Consider the following 17561-nt stretch of genomic DNA (forward strand, 5'->3'; position numbering starts at 1 on the left):
CAAGGGGGTAAGGAAGGACTTTTTTGCAAGAATTCACACATCCAGAGGTCGTGTAGGATTATGCTGTGTTTCGCATGACCTGTAACGTTCATCTTTCCTTCCCCAACAGCTCCCTGCAGTTAAAGCATCATTTGGTAATGCTCTTGGGAAGAGTGCTTCCCAAAGCATCATCCTCTGATGAAGAAAGGCAGTGAGCAGCTAGTGCTGCTAACGAGGCCCTGGAGATACTGCAAAACAAAATCCTGGTTATCCCAGTTTGTCTCCTTGAGGAAGGAGGGTCCTGTGGCTAAGATGCTTGGCTGGGAAGAAAGAAATGAATCCTTGACTTTGCATGTGGTCTCAGCACCATAGCTTGAAAACTTCTCTTTGCCTCTGTTTCCCAGCTGCAACATGCATCCATGTCTCCATTTCACCACCCATGGAGCTTTTGCAGATAGATAGAAGCTGCTGATGAAAACCGTTGGGGGCCTGATGCCCCCACCCCTGATCCCTCCTCCTCTTTGCTTGTGAGCTTTCCAGCGCAGCTGGCTGGAAACCACTAGGACACTGAGACCAAGGTGCCCTGGGGAAGGAGCTGTGTGGGATGAGCTGTTGCTGAGACCGGGGCTGGTTTCTTGCCTGTTCAGGTGGAGAAACCCTTCGTCTGTGACAAAGACCATCTTCTCCTGCGGGGTGTCAGTGGCTGGTGCTCTAGGCCTGGGCTCAGCCTCTCCCCTTCAGTGTTGCAGGTGTCTCTGGTCCTCTCTCGTCTGTGTCCCTCCACTGATGTGTACATTAGACTTGCTCAGGGCTTACGTTACCTCCAAAATCCCTTTCCCTCATCTTTTCATTGTCCATCCCCCTTTTTCTTCTCCCCAGTGTGCTGTCTCTTCTCCCTCATCCCACAGGGTATGAAGCAAAAGAGCATAGGGACTGCTTTTTTCTCTGCTCTCACTAAGAAAAAACACCTTCCCCTGAATCTTGACACACCTGGGAGATGGAAGGGCTCCTGGAGGGCTGTGCCCAGGCTGGCACAGCACCAGGCAGTCCCTGCCTGGGCACGTGGACTGGAATTGGACCAAAGGGAGCAAACAGGACCCTGGTTTAAAAACCGCTTTCCTAAACCCAGTCCAGGCGGGTCTTGGATGTATTTCTCATTATATCACCAATGGGTTTCCCATGGCAGGTAGCATTCACATCAGCCATCTCTGGAGCCACTGCCAGTTCAGGATTTCTTTATCTTCTCACTGAAGCTATCCATCCTTTGAATTTCCCCTGGGCTGCAGCAGGCAGCTTTATTTCAAGCAAAGATGTTGCTCCATCTCAGGAACAGATCCTTCCTCTTGGTCTCTCCACTCTCCTCCCCTCGTCCCTGAAAGCGCAGCAGGCTTGGTGGCCACCCAACATCGCAGCAGCAGAATCCTGCAGTTGCCCTTAGTGGTGGCTGTAGTGCTGTGAGAAGGTATTGCTGTGTAATGGTGCAAAGTGGCTAATAATAGTAGCATTATAAGTAGGCTAATGGCATTACTATATAGGGCTAATAAGAAATCTTGGCATCAGTATAAGAACATAGGAAGAGCCCACAGAAGGTCATACTGAGGTCTGACCCAGTGTCCTGTCTTCTGCCATGCCCCGGTTGAGATGCTCTGGTCAGGAAGATGGGAGAGTGTATCAGTGTGACAGCTAATTTCTACAGGATAATTCTGGGCAGAGCAATATGCTCAGCTTTACCAGCACACGTAGTGTTCAGCCCACAGGCAGTGGATGCTCCATATGGTCCAAATTGCCACCCCATGAACGGCTACTCTGTTACAGCAGAGAGATGGGAGATTATTCCTTGCTTTCCTCAAGGGCTGTTTAGATTCATGCAGCCAAAACTCATGTATTTCCTGCCTGGTTCCAAAAGCGTTAGCTCTTTGCTGGCGTGTGAACCCTAATTTTGTTATCACCTGGACTGGCAAGAGGTCTGAATTAGCACTTCTCCTTAATCTGGCCACTTCGGGGAGGACTGGGGACAAGGGGTAGAGGGATGGAGCTGCAAGCTGGCTTTGAAAAATAAATGTACTTGTACAAAAAGCTCCATTTTGAAAACCTTTGTCGTTTTTGGACACCAGTCATAAAAAAATCAGTTCCAGCCATTGAAAGAATTAAACAAAACAATGTCATTCCAAATTAATACTTATAAACTTCATGTTGTTTTGATTTTAAAAGTCTGTGTGTGCAGCAGGGCAGAGATGAGAAGCAGAAGAAAGGAGGTAGGAGCATACCAAAACCTCGCTTATGGAAAACGTTCTTCACTTTGAAAATTGTCACAAAGAAAGAGATTTTTAATTTATTTTTTCCTATGGTGATGTTTCCAGCTGACCCATCTGAAAGGGTACTTTTTGTTTGGCACTCTCTCCTAAAATGGAAAATACATTTTTCTGACCAGTTGGGTGAAATCAGCAAAGCAGGACAGCGTTAGTGCAATTTTACACCTTTTCTAGGCCATATGATGGCCATCACAAGACAACTGCCGGTGGAGAATCAGGCTTTGTGCTTCTCTAGAGGGCTGGTTTATGGGGAGGAAGAGGTGCAGATGTGTGCAAGAGGGTCTGACCCTCGGCTCGCATATGCTCCATTTGTGGTCGAGAATGTTTTCTTTCTTTTTCTTGTGCGTCCATACCTTTTCAATGCTGGCTACAGTGGTCATCATACCTGTCCTAGAGGGCATAAGCCACCCACAGGGGTTGTAGGCAGCTCCCTAGTGAGCCTAGTTGCATTCATCAGACATCTCCTGAGCTGGTTAAGTCAAACCCAAATGTCAATGTGTGTGCAGGGGTGATTTTTGTTCATATAGGTGCAGAGATGTCCTAGCCACCCCCTGGAAACATCAGGAGAAGAGTCTAAAGCACAAGAAACCCACCCGCCTTTGGGAACCTAACAGTTTGCTTTCTCGTTGTGTTCTAGAGTATTCGGTCCAAGGTGGAGCTCACAGTCTGGGACAGCCCTGAGGACATTGGCTTGACCTTCACTGCCACGTGCCAGGACGGGTTGTCCTATCCCGGGCTCAGGAAGTGCGGGGATCTCAAAATAGGAGATACGGTGGGTCTGCCTTTCGGTCTGTCCCCCGGAGAGCCTGTTTCATCCTCTGTGCAGCCTCTCAATAAGTGGTCCTGGGCGACAAAATACAGCTTTACTCATCTTCCTCTGCTCTCCTCACACTGTGCCACGTTAATATAGAAACCCACAGAGAGTGACTGTGCTAGAAGTGGCTCTGGGTGGCTGTGAGGAAAGAGGGAACACAGGCATCTTGTCTACAGCATCCTGAGCCAAAAGGTCTTGATCAGGCAGCAGGATGCAATAGTCAAGAATGGTCTTTTTTTTCCCCTCTAATTCCAGATATTCACATCACACTCTCACCTGTGAAATTTTTATTGCCAAGGTCTGCTGGTCTCTTCCTGGTCTGTTAAATATTCAAGGGTTTTTTGCTATTGTTTGAGAATCCTGGCTTGTACTAGCATCCTGGCTTGTAATCAGAAATAGTGTGGCCAGCAGGACTAGGGTAGTGATCATCCCCCTGTACTTGGCACTGGTGAGGCTGCACCTCCAATACTGTGTTCATTTTGGGACTCCTCACTACAAGAAAGACACTGAGGTGCTGGAGTGCATCCCTAGAAGAGCAATGAAGCTGGTCAAGGGTCCAGAGCACAAGGCTTATAAGGAGCACCTGAGGGAACCGGGGTTGTTTACCCTGGCTAAAAGGAGGTTGAGGGGAGACCTTATCGTTCTCTACAACTACCTGAAAGGAGGCTGTAGAGAGGTTGGGGGTCGGTCTCTTCTCCCAAGTAACAAGTGACAGGACACAGGGAAATGTCCTTGAGTTGTGCTAGGGGATGTTTGGATTGGATATTAGGAAAAGTTTATTCACTGAAAGGGTTGTTAAGGTTTGGAACAGGCTGCCCAGGAAAGTAGTTGAGTCACCATCCCTGGAGGTATTTAAAAGACCTGTAGATGTGGCACTTAGGGACATGGTTTAGTGGCGGACTTGGCAGTGCTAGATTAACAATTAGACTCAATGATCTTTAGGGACTTTTCCAACCTAAATGATTTTATGATTCTAATCTAAACCTGTCTTCCCTGAAGAGGTCATGGTTAACTTTGGAGGTATTACAAAAAAAGACAGGGTTCTCAGAAAGGTAGCAACCCTCCTCTTGTGTGTTCAGTTCCTAGGGTTATTGGATAGCAACACAGACTAAAGATATAGTTTGCCCCTTAATGTTAACAGTGTACATGGCATAATCCATCCTGTCTTTTTTATAAAAATCCAGAGAAGCTAAGCTTTGCTTGTTTGAATTGAATATTGATACAGATAAATGAGTTGCAGGGCTGGGGCAGGAGGGCTCAGACCAGCGGGTAACCCCTTACCCTTCTCCATGCTTTTGCTGTCTGCGAGGACGTGGGTGCAGGTTCATTAGCAGCCTGATTGCCTTATTTGAGAAGAGTGACTGCAAACATACCAGAGCTCTAAGTGCTGAGACATATAAAAATAGTCTGAAAGAGTCAACAGTAGCTGGATTTTTACCCCGCCAAATAAGGATCACGCGAAGAGGGCTGGAGCACCTCTCCTATGAAGACAGGCTGAGAGAGTTGAGGTTGTTCAGCCTGGAGAAGAGAAGGCTCCAGGGAGACCTTATAGTGGCCTTCCAGTATTTTAAGGGGTCCTACAGGAAAGGTGAGGAGGGACATTTTACAAGGGCATGTAGTGATAGGCCAAGGGGTAATGGTTGTAAACTGAGAGAGGGTAGATGTAGATTAGATATAATGAGCGTGGTGAGACACTGGCACAGGGTGCCCAGAGCAGCTGTGGCTGCCCCCTCCCTGGAAGGGTTCAAGGCCAGGTTGGACGGGGCTGGGAGCACCCTGGGGTGGTGGAAGGTGTCCCTGCCCATGGCAGGAGGGTTGGAACTAGAAGATCTTTAAGGTCTCTTTCAACCCAAACAATGCTATGATTCTACTTTGTCAAGTGTTAAAAAAGGAGGTGGCCTCTTTTTTAGCTGACCTTACTGGATCTCCAGTAGGTGGTTAAAAGCAATCCCTGTAGCATTGCCATGCGAGGCACATGCCCTCCTTGTTCCCACAGCAAAGCCTGAGCCCTGGACGTAACAGAATTAATCTAGTGGTTGATGCTGGGCTCCAGGCTTTGGCACGAGCAGGGGATTTGCTCCAGCCACTGCAGCTCATGCTGTAAAGGGGTTTGGCAGTGGGTGTAGCAGGGAGCTGGCACTGGTACCTCTCCCATTTTAGGTGCACCCAAGTATCGAGGTGCCTGCATAGGCAGATGTGCCACAGGAGCATGGGGGTCCCATCCCTCCATCCTCTCTTGTTCAGCTGCTCTCTACCCTGTTGCTTCCACATGCATCAAGATTTTGCTTCTGCTAAGAAAGTTTTCCTCAAACAGATTAACGCTGACACTGAGTCCTAATCTGCCAGGGTTTAGACCCAGGGCTGTGGGTGTCAGTGGGTGAAAGGGAGCAGGATTACCCTGATCCCCTTAGCTTGCTTTCTGGTCTCCTCCTCTGTAATTTGAGTTTGTTGCCTAATTGCTTTAGGCCTTGGGAATGGGAGGGGGTCAAGGGAGGTTTCCTGGGGGTGCCACTCTCCCAGCTGGAGGTGGCTGCTGTGCTGCTGTCTGCATGTCACCCCATGGCATGTGGGATGATGCAGGCTCAAGGTGACACCAAATGTCTCCAGAGAAAAATCATTCCCTCCTGATGCCTAGGGAAGGGACTTGTTTCCTTGGAATGAGGTTAATCCTCTTTGCTAAGCAGCAGCTCTGGCTGGCCCAAGACCCGCAACAAACAGCGGGATTAAGTTGGGGACCAAGCAAATAGCCATAGGACGGTCTTGGTTTTCCCAAGGAGAAAATGAGGAGGGGGGTGGTGTGTAAGCATATAATGATGTATAACCCTTCTGAAGCCAGTCTTAATAGAAGCATCCATCAAAAATGTCCTGTTAGCATCATGCTGAAAGTTTGGGACTGTGTGAATGATGTGCATCTCCATGTGCAGATCAGGATTCCCATAAAACCTTCTAAATCTGTGACCTCATGGACACCTCAGGCCCTTGTGCTGCATTGATTAGATTCTTTGAGGTGCTTGATTTCAACAGAGTTTATTTTTAATAGCCTGAAAACAAGGCTATTTGCTAGAGTTTTGCCCTGTTTATGTCATGGAAATAGGCAGGTTCCTTCCTGCTTCACAGAAAGCGACAGCCCTGGATGGAGAAAGTACTGCTAATGGCTGACAGTAAAGAGCTTTAAAATGTTAAGGACACCAAATCCATCATGGGACTGGCAGATGTTGGTGCACTGAGCTGCAGATGCCCTCGCTAGACATTAAATTGTTTGGGGGTTTTTGCTCACCTGGGAGGGAAGCTCAATGCGCGGTGCGTGGCCCTGCTCCAGGGAATTGCTCCGTGGCTTTACCTCAGGACGTTTGCCCTTCCCTCCTGCATTCCTTCCCAGGACGCGCCATTTTGGGGCCATGCGCATTAACTTGTATCTCGACCTGCCTCACTAGGTTTCCTTCGAGGTGGCCGTGGAGGCGCGGAGCTGCCCGGCCGAGGACACCTCCCATGCCTTCACCATCAAGCCCGCCGGCTTTCGGGACACGCTGGAGGTGGCGGTGACCTACAGCTGCCTCTGCGGCTGCACCGGCCGTGCCGCCCCGGCCAGCGGCAAGTGCAGCGGCAACGGGACCTACGCCTGCGGGCGGTGCGAGTGCGACGCCGGCTACCTGGGGGCCAAGTGCGAGTGCGAGGAGGGTGCCAGCGGGGACATGCACCACGCCATGTGCCGGGAGGCGGAGGGCAAGCCCCTCTGCAGTGGGAGAGGGGAGTGCAGCTGCAACCAGTGCCTCTGCTACGAGAGTGAGTTCGGAAACATCTACGGGCCCTTCTGCGAGTGCGACGACTTCTCCTGCGCCAGGTACAAGGGAGTCCTCTGCTCAGGTAGGAGCCTTTCCTCCCTTGCGCCATCTGCTTCGAGGGGATGGGGAAACCTCCCTGAAATGGGGGAGGCTGCTGGGCTGGTGTGCGAGGGGCTGCACCCGCCCTTGCCTGCCGAAATCTGCCCTGTTTCTGGAAGATTCTGCTCTCCCTTTCTTTTCCTTATGGAAAAAAGGAGGGAGAGGTTTAAGTTCATACACACAAATGAGCAAAAAGTGCATTATCCTCATCAGAACTGAGTTTCCAGCTTTAGAGTGAAAGGCTCTCTCCTGGCAGGCTTGTCCTCTACCCGGGTGTCACAGAGAGGAGTCTTGGCTTTGATGGTGTTATTTTGACATAACCATGCACATCTCTTGCACATTGAAGTATATCCATAGGAAAGAATAAACCAGCACAGGCTTGAATCCTCTGAAGATTTTTGGTGTGTTCTTAGGTTGGATTTCTTTGTGTGCCATCCTTCCCTGTGTAGGCAGAAACAATCTTTTTTTAAAGATGAAGCATTTGAAGCAATCCACTGGTGAAGGGCAGGTGAAAGGAAAGGCTGTGTTTCAGTCTGTTACTTATTAGAGAAAATCTGTGTTAAAGATTCCTAAAGGTATTTTATGTATAGATTTTTCTGCCCACTGGGAAAACAAGTCATTCGCTGGGAAAGATGTAGCTGGTCAGCTTTGCTTAAGTAAAGGTGGAGAAGTTATTTAGCTGTGTTTGCTAAAATGGCCTTAATTCCTTGTAAATCTGAGGTCACATAATTTACCTTGCACGTAATTGCCTGGATTAGCCTTCAGACATTAATTCCCTCAGTTGGAGCTAGGCAAAAGGTTATTCTTTAAAATTTGCCTGCTTTCAAGCAAGTAAAATATTTCCTTAACCGAAAATCTTGGACAAAATTTCCAAAACAAGTGTAAGCTTGGAAAAATATCTATTTTTTACATTTTCTCCAGGGAAGTGGTGAGTTTTTTCTCCACTGTTTGTCTTTCCCGGCATGTTTTTGAGCTGAGCATTAAGTAATGGAGCACCTTTTGCTTTCAAGTTTCTGTCTGAGACAGTTGTGTTACTAGGCAGGTAGAGGATGTTTGTGCTTGTCTTCCTTTAGTGATGTTTCGGCACTGCTGAATATGGGGCAGGCGATACCCCAGGTTTTGGCATTGCCATGGGGCTCCTCACTGCAGAGCAGTGAGAAAGGCCAGTACCACCTCCCACAGTGACTGCCCCAGACTGGGAGGGCTGGGGCTCTCCCTGCTGATACAGGAGCAGAAAGAGGGGTGAGCACGAGGAAAAAAAGTATTTGAAAGTAGATGGGGGGAAAAAATAAACTCAACTGTGAAGTAATGCCTGAAGGTTCTCCATATGACCATATTGCTTTGATAACATCATCCCACCCAGAAAGAGTATATTTAATAGCAAGCAGGGCAGCGATGCTATAAAGAGTGTAAGTTGCTGAGAAGGACACTCCTTTGCTCAAATATCCTTTTCATCAGGAAAGCCAGAGCTCTGCTGCTCCACAGGAAAGCAAGTTGGGTGTCTTCTGTTGCACCTGCTTTATTCTGTCCCTGTGGAGGGCTTCTGGTGCTGGGAGGAGCAGCATAGCTGGTTTGGGATTTGTCAGAGTTTTTTAAAGTAATCTAAAAGGCCTTTTTTTAGCTATGAAAGAAAACAAAGGGTAGGCTGAGGCCAAGTGGCCTCTTTGCTCCAGGGTTGGGAGGGAATCTGGCACGGCTGCATGGGGTGGGGTGGTTCTCCCTGTGCCTCCTGGTATTTCTATTGCTGTTGGTTTCTTGGCTTTTTTTTTTTTTGTTTGTTTGTTTGGTTTTCTATTCCAGTGGTTACAATGCTAAATCTGAGCTGCAGCAAGTGCTGTGCCAATGACATAACATTTTGAGGTGGTTTTGTCAGTCCAAGGAGCTTGGGGCTTCAACAGCCCACCAGAAGTGTCTGAGCTTGTGCAGTGGGCCTGTGTCCAAAGCTGCACCTAACTGCCCCCTGCTACACAAGCATCTCTGGTAGCTTCCAGCAGATACATGCTCTCTCCTCCATACAGATGGGGCCTTCTTGGAAAAGACTGTTTAGCTCGGCACTGAACATCTCAGTTCACCAGCATGTGTAGACTTGGCAGCCAGGAGAGTTTGGGTCATGTCTTAGGTGCAAGATATCCCCTGGGGCAGTTGTGTGGGGTCTGGTTGCTGCTTTTGTTCCTGAAAGGGGCAGAAATGACACCCTGCCCTCTCTCTGTCTTCTCCTGGGCACGATGTCTGTCCCTGAAAGGCCCCAGCATCCTGGTGCCCACCACTCTCGCAGGCTGAATCCCTCCGTGAGGGGAGAGCAACCGGTTTCAGCAAATGCAGAAACGAAATAAGCAGCGTGTAGGGAGCTCTCCTTTTGCTGCAGATCATTGTTGTCTCTGACCTTGCTTCAGAGTTGCTTGGCTTGGTCCTGTGAGGGGAACTCGTCACTGTTTTCAAGGGCTTCAGTTATACTGTATGAATCTCTGGTAGTGTAGAAAGCACATAATGCCTCTCAGTGCATTTCTGATGACTGTATTTTGAACAGCATTTTCACCCCAAAGGAAGCCAACCTCAGTTTTAGCACATGGGCTGTGGTGTTGCCCGTGAAATGCATTTATGTCTGCCCAAGCTGTTGAACAAAATGGTATCATGAACATCTGAGTGCCCATCTTGGACAGAGAAGGTGGGAAAGCAGCCAGTCCAACCTGACCCAAGGTTTGGGGGAGCATAAGGAGGAAAGCACAGTTTTCCAAGCTGAGAAGTAAAAATCCACACATGCAAACTGCTTTGCATGTACATGGCTGTGCTTTTTGCATGCCTCAGCTCAGAGGCATGGTAAGAGCATCACCAACCAGCCTGGACTTTTCTTCCTTTTATAATCCAGAGTGAAGCTGACCCATCAAGTCACTGCCAAGACACAGGGCTGGGCAGCAGATTGCGCTCAGGCATCCCGTATTCCCAGCAAAAGCCGCAGCAGGGTTGAAATAGTCTGAAATGAACTTTGAGCTCCTTGTCTCTTGGTACACAGTCCTTTGGCCAGCAGAAGTGTTTTCATTCCTGGGTCCATTTATAAATATTGGCACCCCATTTTGTCAGTATCTGAGAGGAGAGATCACTGCAGACAGTGCTATGTATGGCTTCTGTCCTTCTGTAGCCTCCCGTGAAGTGGAGAGGCAGATTTGGGGTGGAAGATAATCTAAAGGAAAAGCAAGAATTTAATTCCTGTTAGTGGGAGGTTTAACACATCTCCTGCACCCGTGGGGCGGGCAGGAAAAGGGGTCATTTATAACATGTTGTAAATGTTGATTCAAGTTGCATCCAACTGTTAGTGCCACTTAGTCACTAGTAAGTGGCATTTGTTCTGCTGCTCTCCAAGTTCAGTTAACAGCTCCAGAGTAGATGTTTCAAACCATTAATTCCGCTTCTGGAAGAGCCATCAGGGATGGCTTGCAGAGGTGCTCTGTTCCTCCAAAAGAGGTGCAACCAGGTTATCCACAGCATCATGCTCTAACAAGGCAGGCAGTTGCTTCCCAAGCTCTTGAATGCTTCGTTCCCAGTTTTTCTCCGGATGGACAGCTTGCCCTCTTGCATTGAGACCTTTGGCACATTGCTGTGGCCTCTACTCTGAAACATGAGTGGCTGCAGGAGGGGGGAAGAAAGCCCTCCAGCCTGCAGCCCTGCTTGGGAAGGGGCAGCTGGCTTCACAGCCGAGCGCCTTTTGAACCCCTTGGCTGCCTTCCAGGTAGTTTGACAAAGGAGGAAACATCTCAGCGCTAATTGCATTCCTGAAGCTCCCATAAAACTAGGTGGCAAGAGGGAGGAGAGGCCCCGGTGAGGGCATCACATATTTGCCTCTAATGAAGAGAGACTGGCTTGCCGGAGGCCAAGCTTCATTAGCTTCAGTGCTGCAGACCTATTTTTTCTTGGAAGGGGTATGCAGAGTAGTATGGCATCGTCTTTGCTTTGGTGTCTCTAGAGAAATTGCCCCTTAACCATCACCGCCATTACCCAGCTCTCTGTGTGGGTGTCATTTGTGCGCTCTTCAGCCCAGGACTGTGATTGTGCACAGAAACGTCACTACTGAGGTGTAAGTAAGGAGCAGTCACCATGCTGCAAGCCATTTCTCCTCCTAAAACACAAAGGATCTCACCCCAAAAATCCACACTGCCTGAGCAACACACAGGCTGCTGATGTTTGTGCAGCTTTGTGGGATCAGGTCTTCTGTGGTTTCTCCTCTCCGTTTTTTTTTTTTTTTTTTTTTTTAATTAGACAATAAATCACATCTATACACACTGCAATTGTAAATCAAGCCCTGCAACTTCTCTCTAGCTCTTAAGCAGCTGTGAGCATCTTAACTGGTTAAGATGACTAAAGCATGGCAAGATGGTGATGCCTTGGAGCACCAGAGCCAGGAGTCTGGCCTCGCTTGCTCGTACAGGGCTTCCAGTGACAGGAAAAGCTTGGGTCAGCAGTAGAACATTGGGTGTCAAATTTGAAAATACATGCAAGTGCCAGAATCATTTCTGAAATCTGATTTGGGAAGTGACAGCTCATTGAAAATTCATAACTTATTTCGCAGAGAAGAGCCAAGCTGATGTGATGCGACTCCAGCTGCCCTGCAGAAACCACTTCAAAAACTGCTGAGGATGTGCAAGTCCTCAGTATTTATTTCTGAATGCTTCCCTTTCTTGGTTGGATTAAATGGGGAAGCACTGTGAGGTTTTGGCCTGTACTAAGGCCCAGTGAGATAAGGCTTTTCTGTTTGTTTTAACACAGCCTTAAATTAGAAATCTCGTAGCTACTTCTGCAATTTGTTTTTGGCGTTCCCTGTCCCAGGCACTGTAACAAGTGCAGTGTTTGTGGGAGGTCTGGTGGGAGGATGACTCCGGTGCCAGCGCAGCAGCTTCTCTTTGTGCAATAGAGCCCCACACTTTGAGAGCAGTGCTCAGATTTGGTGGCACTGCTGGTACCTCCGCCCTGGGGTTTCTGGTGGGGTCTGTTACCATACAGATCACTATGCCCATGGATGCATCTTATGGAAATACATTTTTTTCCACACTTACTTTTGTAGTTATTATTCATCTACCCAGTGGTAGTGCCTGGACGGAGAATGCTGGTGTGCATCTGAAGGTTCAGATGTGAGAATAAAGGTGATCCAGCTTTAACATTTCTTTCTGGTCTTAATTCTCTTCATTCCTAGTATGTAAGCTTTTACCAGAAGCTGCTGTTAAGAAATAAATTGGTAATATTTGATTTATTAACCTCTGAGGCACAAGTGATGGGTTGAGTGTGGTTTGGAGTGAAAGGGGAGCGTGCCTGTGCCCACTGCCTGTGGCAGTGCCAAGGTGGGGGTGGTATTAAGCAAATGTAGTCCCTGCCAGAAGGGAAGAGGGTGGCCTGTGGCATAAAGAATAGGGAATGCAGTCTAAACCACATCTGCAGTGTTTCTTTTAAGTCATGTCAAGTCTTGCTATCTTTAGATTTTTGATTTGAGGGATTTTTTTATTTAGTTTGTGTAAAAAGGTGGAATTTGAGCATGGCATAGTAAAAAAGGACCTGAAGGGGAGAGACAACAGGACCATATAAGATGTGGAAGCTAAAAATAATCCTTTAGTTGTTGCTAAGTGCTTGTGCAGCCATGAGCCATGCAGCTGCGGAGGAGATGCGCCTCCGTCTCTGGGGTGGCTGCCCCACGGGTTGCTCCTGCTCCGCTCTCCGGGCTGGAGGAGGGTGGGGAGCACACATCTGCCAGCATTTTTGAGGCTCTATTTTGGTGACGGAGGATGCAGTGTCAGCTTGGGTCGCCGTGGTGCAACCTCATGGTGCCGGTTGCTTCGACGGTGATCCCAGTTATTAGCAGCAGGTGGGGGGGCTTGTGGGTGGGGAAGCCAGTGGCTACGTGGGCTGTCGGGGCTGCAGGTGTGAGCTGAACCCCTAGTAAAGTCCTCTGAGCCAAAACCCTTTTCCACTAGCACAGGTTATAAGACTGCAAGTGTCTCTTTTCCCCACCAAAGAGCAGGGTAGGGGACAGGAAGCTGAAAACCAGCTGAAGTTGGTCTAGAAAACAGAGAGGTTTGTAAGTGTCATCATGCTGCGGGGGGCACAGGGTGACCATCACTCCTTCTTAGCAGCCAGCAAACCTGGTTTCAGACATCTTGAGATCTCCTGCCTACAGAGCTGCTGCATAGCCCAGGGGGACCTTATGGCCAGAATAAGTAATGAGGAGATGGCACTGTGATAGCATCTCTCTTTTAAGATGTGGTCAAGTCTCAGTCAGGCTGCTCAATTTATCCCGGACCTTCCTAAAAACCTTTCTCCTGGCTGCATTCCCATTCGAACTTGGCTTTTGTTGCCTTCAGAAGCTGCTCAGCCAGTCTTTGCCCTGAGACGTCTGCATGCCTGAGAAGAAATTCATAAAGCAAAAAAATCTCCCTGAATAAGAAGGAAAAAAAAACCTCTGACTTGCTGTGTCCAGTAGCATTGATGAACTGAGGCTGAAGTGCCCATGTGTGGCATTGCTGCTGGATGGGCATCCCCTCTGCAGCTTACATTCCCCTTTCCACCTGTGAAACGTTTTGACTCCAACAAGAACAGACTGCAAGCATTTAATAAGAAATGAATCAAATAGGGGACCCCCTCTGTCCTCTTCCTTTTTCAGGGTTAAACTGTGAAGCTGGGCATGTTTCACTTACTCTCATCACATGGATTAGTGTAAAGAAATGTAAGGTTTAGGTCAGCTCTGTTTACTCCCATCCTGTGGGTCAGCCTAAAGAGATGTAAGGACCAGGTCAGTGGGGGAGGCAGGGCTGAGGGCTGTGATGGGGATTAACTGGAAGAGCAGCCAACTGAATTCACCTTCATCCCGCTTGGACTGATGACATTCTCACCCTGCGTACAAGCTCCCCGTGGATGCTCTTGCCTGTGTATCCAATGTCATTTGTCTGCATGACAGCATCTGAGTCCCAAATCAGGAAAAACTCCTCTTTTTTTTTTTTTTCCAAAGCATGTTTGTATAAACCAGATCTTTTCTCATGTCAGTTGTTGATATTCCTCCATTCTTTCTTGACCTCCTGCAGAGTGTGGGGACTGCCGTGCCATTGCAACACTGTGGGGAGGCAGAGTGTGATTGCTCAAGCAGTTATTTGGAAAATATTTCCACAGGCAGGGAAGGAACTGTGAAGGAGCCTGCTGCAGCTGTCACATGTGAGATGTTGGCTTTTAGGTCTCGTTCAGGTGACGGGAGCCAGTGGCTGAGCCCTGGGGTTATCCCAGGCTGCTTCCCGCTGTGCCTTCCTGAAAGGCTGGATCTGGCTGTGGTTGGCCTGGGGAGCAGTGAGCCCTGAGAGCAACCCTTGAAACCTCTCAGCCTTTAATGGGGGATGTCATTGAGAAACTCTTTGCTCCTCACACAGTGTGAAGAAGATGAGAAACCACAGGGAAGTGTATGGGATGTGCTTACCCATTGTGGGCAGCCCATGGTGCCCCATGCTTGCATCATACCTTGCACTGGGGTGGCACCTTCTGCGATGGAAAGCAGGGGTGTCCAGCCCTGGGCTCCCAGATAATTTGAAAGGGCAGAGAAAGGCTCTCCAGGAGCTGTGTGGCTGGCATTAGCATCCCTCTTTAGGAGTGTTTGAATTTTCCTTGCAAGCAAGTGGTTCCCAAGCATCAACCACTATTAATTTAGAGGGCTGTGGTTAGGCAGAGAAATGGAGGCACTCGTGCTGATGATTGATACCTGCCACCATGTGTTAGTGCACTACTTGTTATTTGTAACAGAGAAGCCAGGAGAATTTTTATTTAAAACACATCCTCTGCTAATGCAGGCTTTCTGGGTCATGCAGATGGGCTTTGGCTCGGGTGCAAGCTCCCTCCTCTTGGCAACCCTAAATTGAAAGATGGACACCCCATAAACCACCACCTTGGAAGGGACCTGTCCTTAACGCTGTCTTGCTGGCATCTGCAGTCCACCTCTCACTCCCAACAGCTCCTTCACTCTTTGCAGGTCTCTCTGCCTTAAGCTACCAAATTCAGCAGCGTGTCCCATGTGGTTCTAGGTGTGCTCATCTCTAGGAGCCGTGGCGCATAGCCCTGGTGCAGAGAAGAGCTGAGAGCCAGGTGAGAGGCGTTTGCATCCCAAATTTCATCTTCATGAAGTCTCTATTTCCCTGGCACAGAAATCCTTGGAGGCCTTTTGGAGGAACATGAGAGTGACTCAGTGCATGTATTTCCTCACATCTTCAGTTCTGGGAGGCTCCTGAAACCTCCCTGCCCCTTCCCCCCCGGGGTATCATTTCCGCCCTTCCCCAGTCTCTCTCTCTGCTTCCTCTCTGAATTTACTTTTTTCCCCTTTAGCCTGGTTTCTCTTCTCTTTCCTGCTTAATCCTGAGACATGTGCTGCTCTCTAAGAGCCTGCGCCTCCCCGTCCTGCTCCATGCCCGTGCGAAAGGCTGACGATCCCAAGGGGTTCAAATGGCTGCTGGGCTGGGGCAAACGGCACAAGGTGACCCTCGCCTGCTGGCCACTACCTGTGAAAGCACAGCCAGTGCTTGTAGCCGTAGCATGTAAAAATGCCTTGTTCCCCCGTGGATTGCTCTGCTAACAACCTCCCGTCCCACCCGGCGCACCTGGGCAGAAGTGGCTGTGTTTCAGTGCAGAGGGATGGTTCTTAGCTAGAATGCTCTGTGCTTGATGTATATGCTCCTCTGGATTTCTTTCACAATAAATAAATGCAGTATTAGGTATTGCACCACCAGGCATTACTGTTACATCGTTGCCTGTTAAATATTATCAGCTATTTGGGAGTTGGGCTTGATGATCCTTATGGGTCCCTTCCAGTTTGAGATATTTTGTGATCTTTGCATGGATTTTCCATGGGAACACACATGATATTTCCATTCATGTTTCTGCTCAGTGCTGTGTTTATTCTTCATCTTCTTTTTTGTTTCTGGCAGCAGGTATACCCTGCCTGCCCTACCTTGTTCACACCAAGGGTTTGTGTTGGTTGTTCACACTGAAACAGCAGTGGAGTTGAACTTTATTTCCCCAGTGTATTGCATACTGCTTTGCCAGAGTTTCAATTCCTGGCACGAAAGGACAAGGCTGCTTTTTCTTACCCCTCATTTCTCCCTGCCTGGGCCCTCTTTGCTGTCAAAATCTTGCAGCTCTCCCCAAATCTGGCAGCAGCTCCTTGGAGGACCAACCCGCACAGAGTGCTGCTGTTCCTGCCTCTTTTCACTGGGGTTTCTCCTTGTCTTTGAGCAGACCTTTTGCAAGTGTTAATGCATGCTAATGAGGCATTAAATGCCAGGGCAGAATTACAGAATAAAGAAGTGATGTCTTTGACATCTTTGCAGGAGCCAGCGCTCCGTCTGTGAGCCTCTGCTCTTAAAGTGGCACAGTGTGTGGGTTGCAACCAGAGGTGCCATCTGATGGTTCATTCACGTACCCAGATCCCCGTGTCCTGCTGCAGCCACCCCCTCCCATGGCCAGGAACCCCATATCTCAGAAAGTACAAAACTCCAAAATAAAAACAAGATGAGCTTTGAAAACACAGCTCATTGCCTACTTGCTTCCCAAAGAGAGAAGATGGTCTTAGAAGAAACTTGCTTCAATACTCTGCTTTTATGGCTGGCATCCCACTGAGTTTGGCATTTGCATTTGGTCCTTCTGATGATAGTAATTAACAGAAATAAACATTTGGAAATGAATGCTGTATTTGGGTTTAGAGGCAGATGAAAGCCTCAAATGAGCAGGTGCATGAAATTCTGGGTCTGTGCATTTCTTGCTGAGATGCACCAACAACTTGTGAATTTTGCTCAATTTGGTTTAAAAAATTGAATTTAAATGATTGACCTAAAAGGGAAGAGCAGCACAGGCTGCAGGTTCATTCTTTCTCCTTTTTTTTTGTCTTATTTTGAATGATATTCTTCCAGCTTCTTTGAGAAAGGAGAAATCCATTCCAAAACCATGGACCTTTGTTGAACTTGTAGGAGATTATGTGTTTGCATCCAAACATAGAACGGGGCAAGGCTCCCCCGGCACTGGATTTTGCAGAGAAACAATCTCTTTGCTCCAGAGTCCACTCCTCTTAACAAGGTCCAGCTGAAAGGTCATTCAGCCCACTTGGGCTTCAGCAGGGTGGGAATTAGCCTGCTTTTCATTTGAAGGATGGACCTGAACCATAGAATTTGGCCCTGGAGTTCAGGCATTTTGGATCATGCTGCTTTGTTTTGGAGCCAAGTTTTATTTTAAGAACAAATCTAGAGGTTTTTTGGGTGGTAGGAACTGGTAGGAGCTTGCTCAGGCACCCAAGCGGGAGAATGAAGCTTGTCCTTCCCAGAGGCACCACACATCAGTGGAAGGGTTGCAGGCTATAGCTTTTCTCAAGCCCTTTATCTGCATTTCATCTAATTGCGTGCTCATCATATGTCCCCTTATGTTTCCAAATCTTCCAGAGCCTTCATGGTGACAAAAGCTGCAGGGTAACTGTAGAGTTGCATAAGCAGACCTGGGCAAAGAGATGGTCCAAGAAGTATATAAGTGGGGGAGAAGCTCCTGGTTGTGGACCCATGGGTGTTGGTGGTATCTGGG

The 17561-nt window shown here is 48.4% G+C and overlaps 1 protein-coding gene across 1 annotated transcript in view; it reads left to right on the forward strand.

The window, feature by feature from the left end:
• The window catches only part of ITGB5 (integrin subunit beta 5), a 63390-nt gene that overhangs the window by 31106 nt on the left and 14723 nt on the right, over positions 1-17561 (forward strand). The window contains 2 exon segments of the mRNA XM_033003402.2: positions 2929-3063; positions 6540-6969. Of these exon segments, the coding sequence (XP_032859293.2) occupies positions 2929-3063; positions 6540-6969 (565 nt within the window).

Source organism: Tyto alba, unplaced genomic scaffold (genome assembly GCF_018691265.1).
Source record: "Tyto alba isolate M040663 unplaced genomic scaffold, T.alba_DEE_v4.0 Super-Scaffold_7, whole genome shotgun sequence".
Classification (NCBI taxonomy): domain Eukaryota; kingdom Metazoa; phylum Chordata; class Aves; order Strigiformes; family Tytonidae; genus Tyto; species Tyto alba.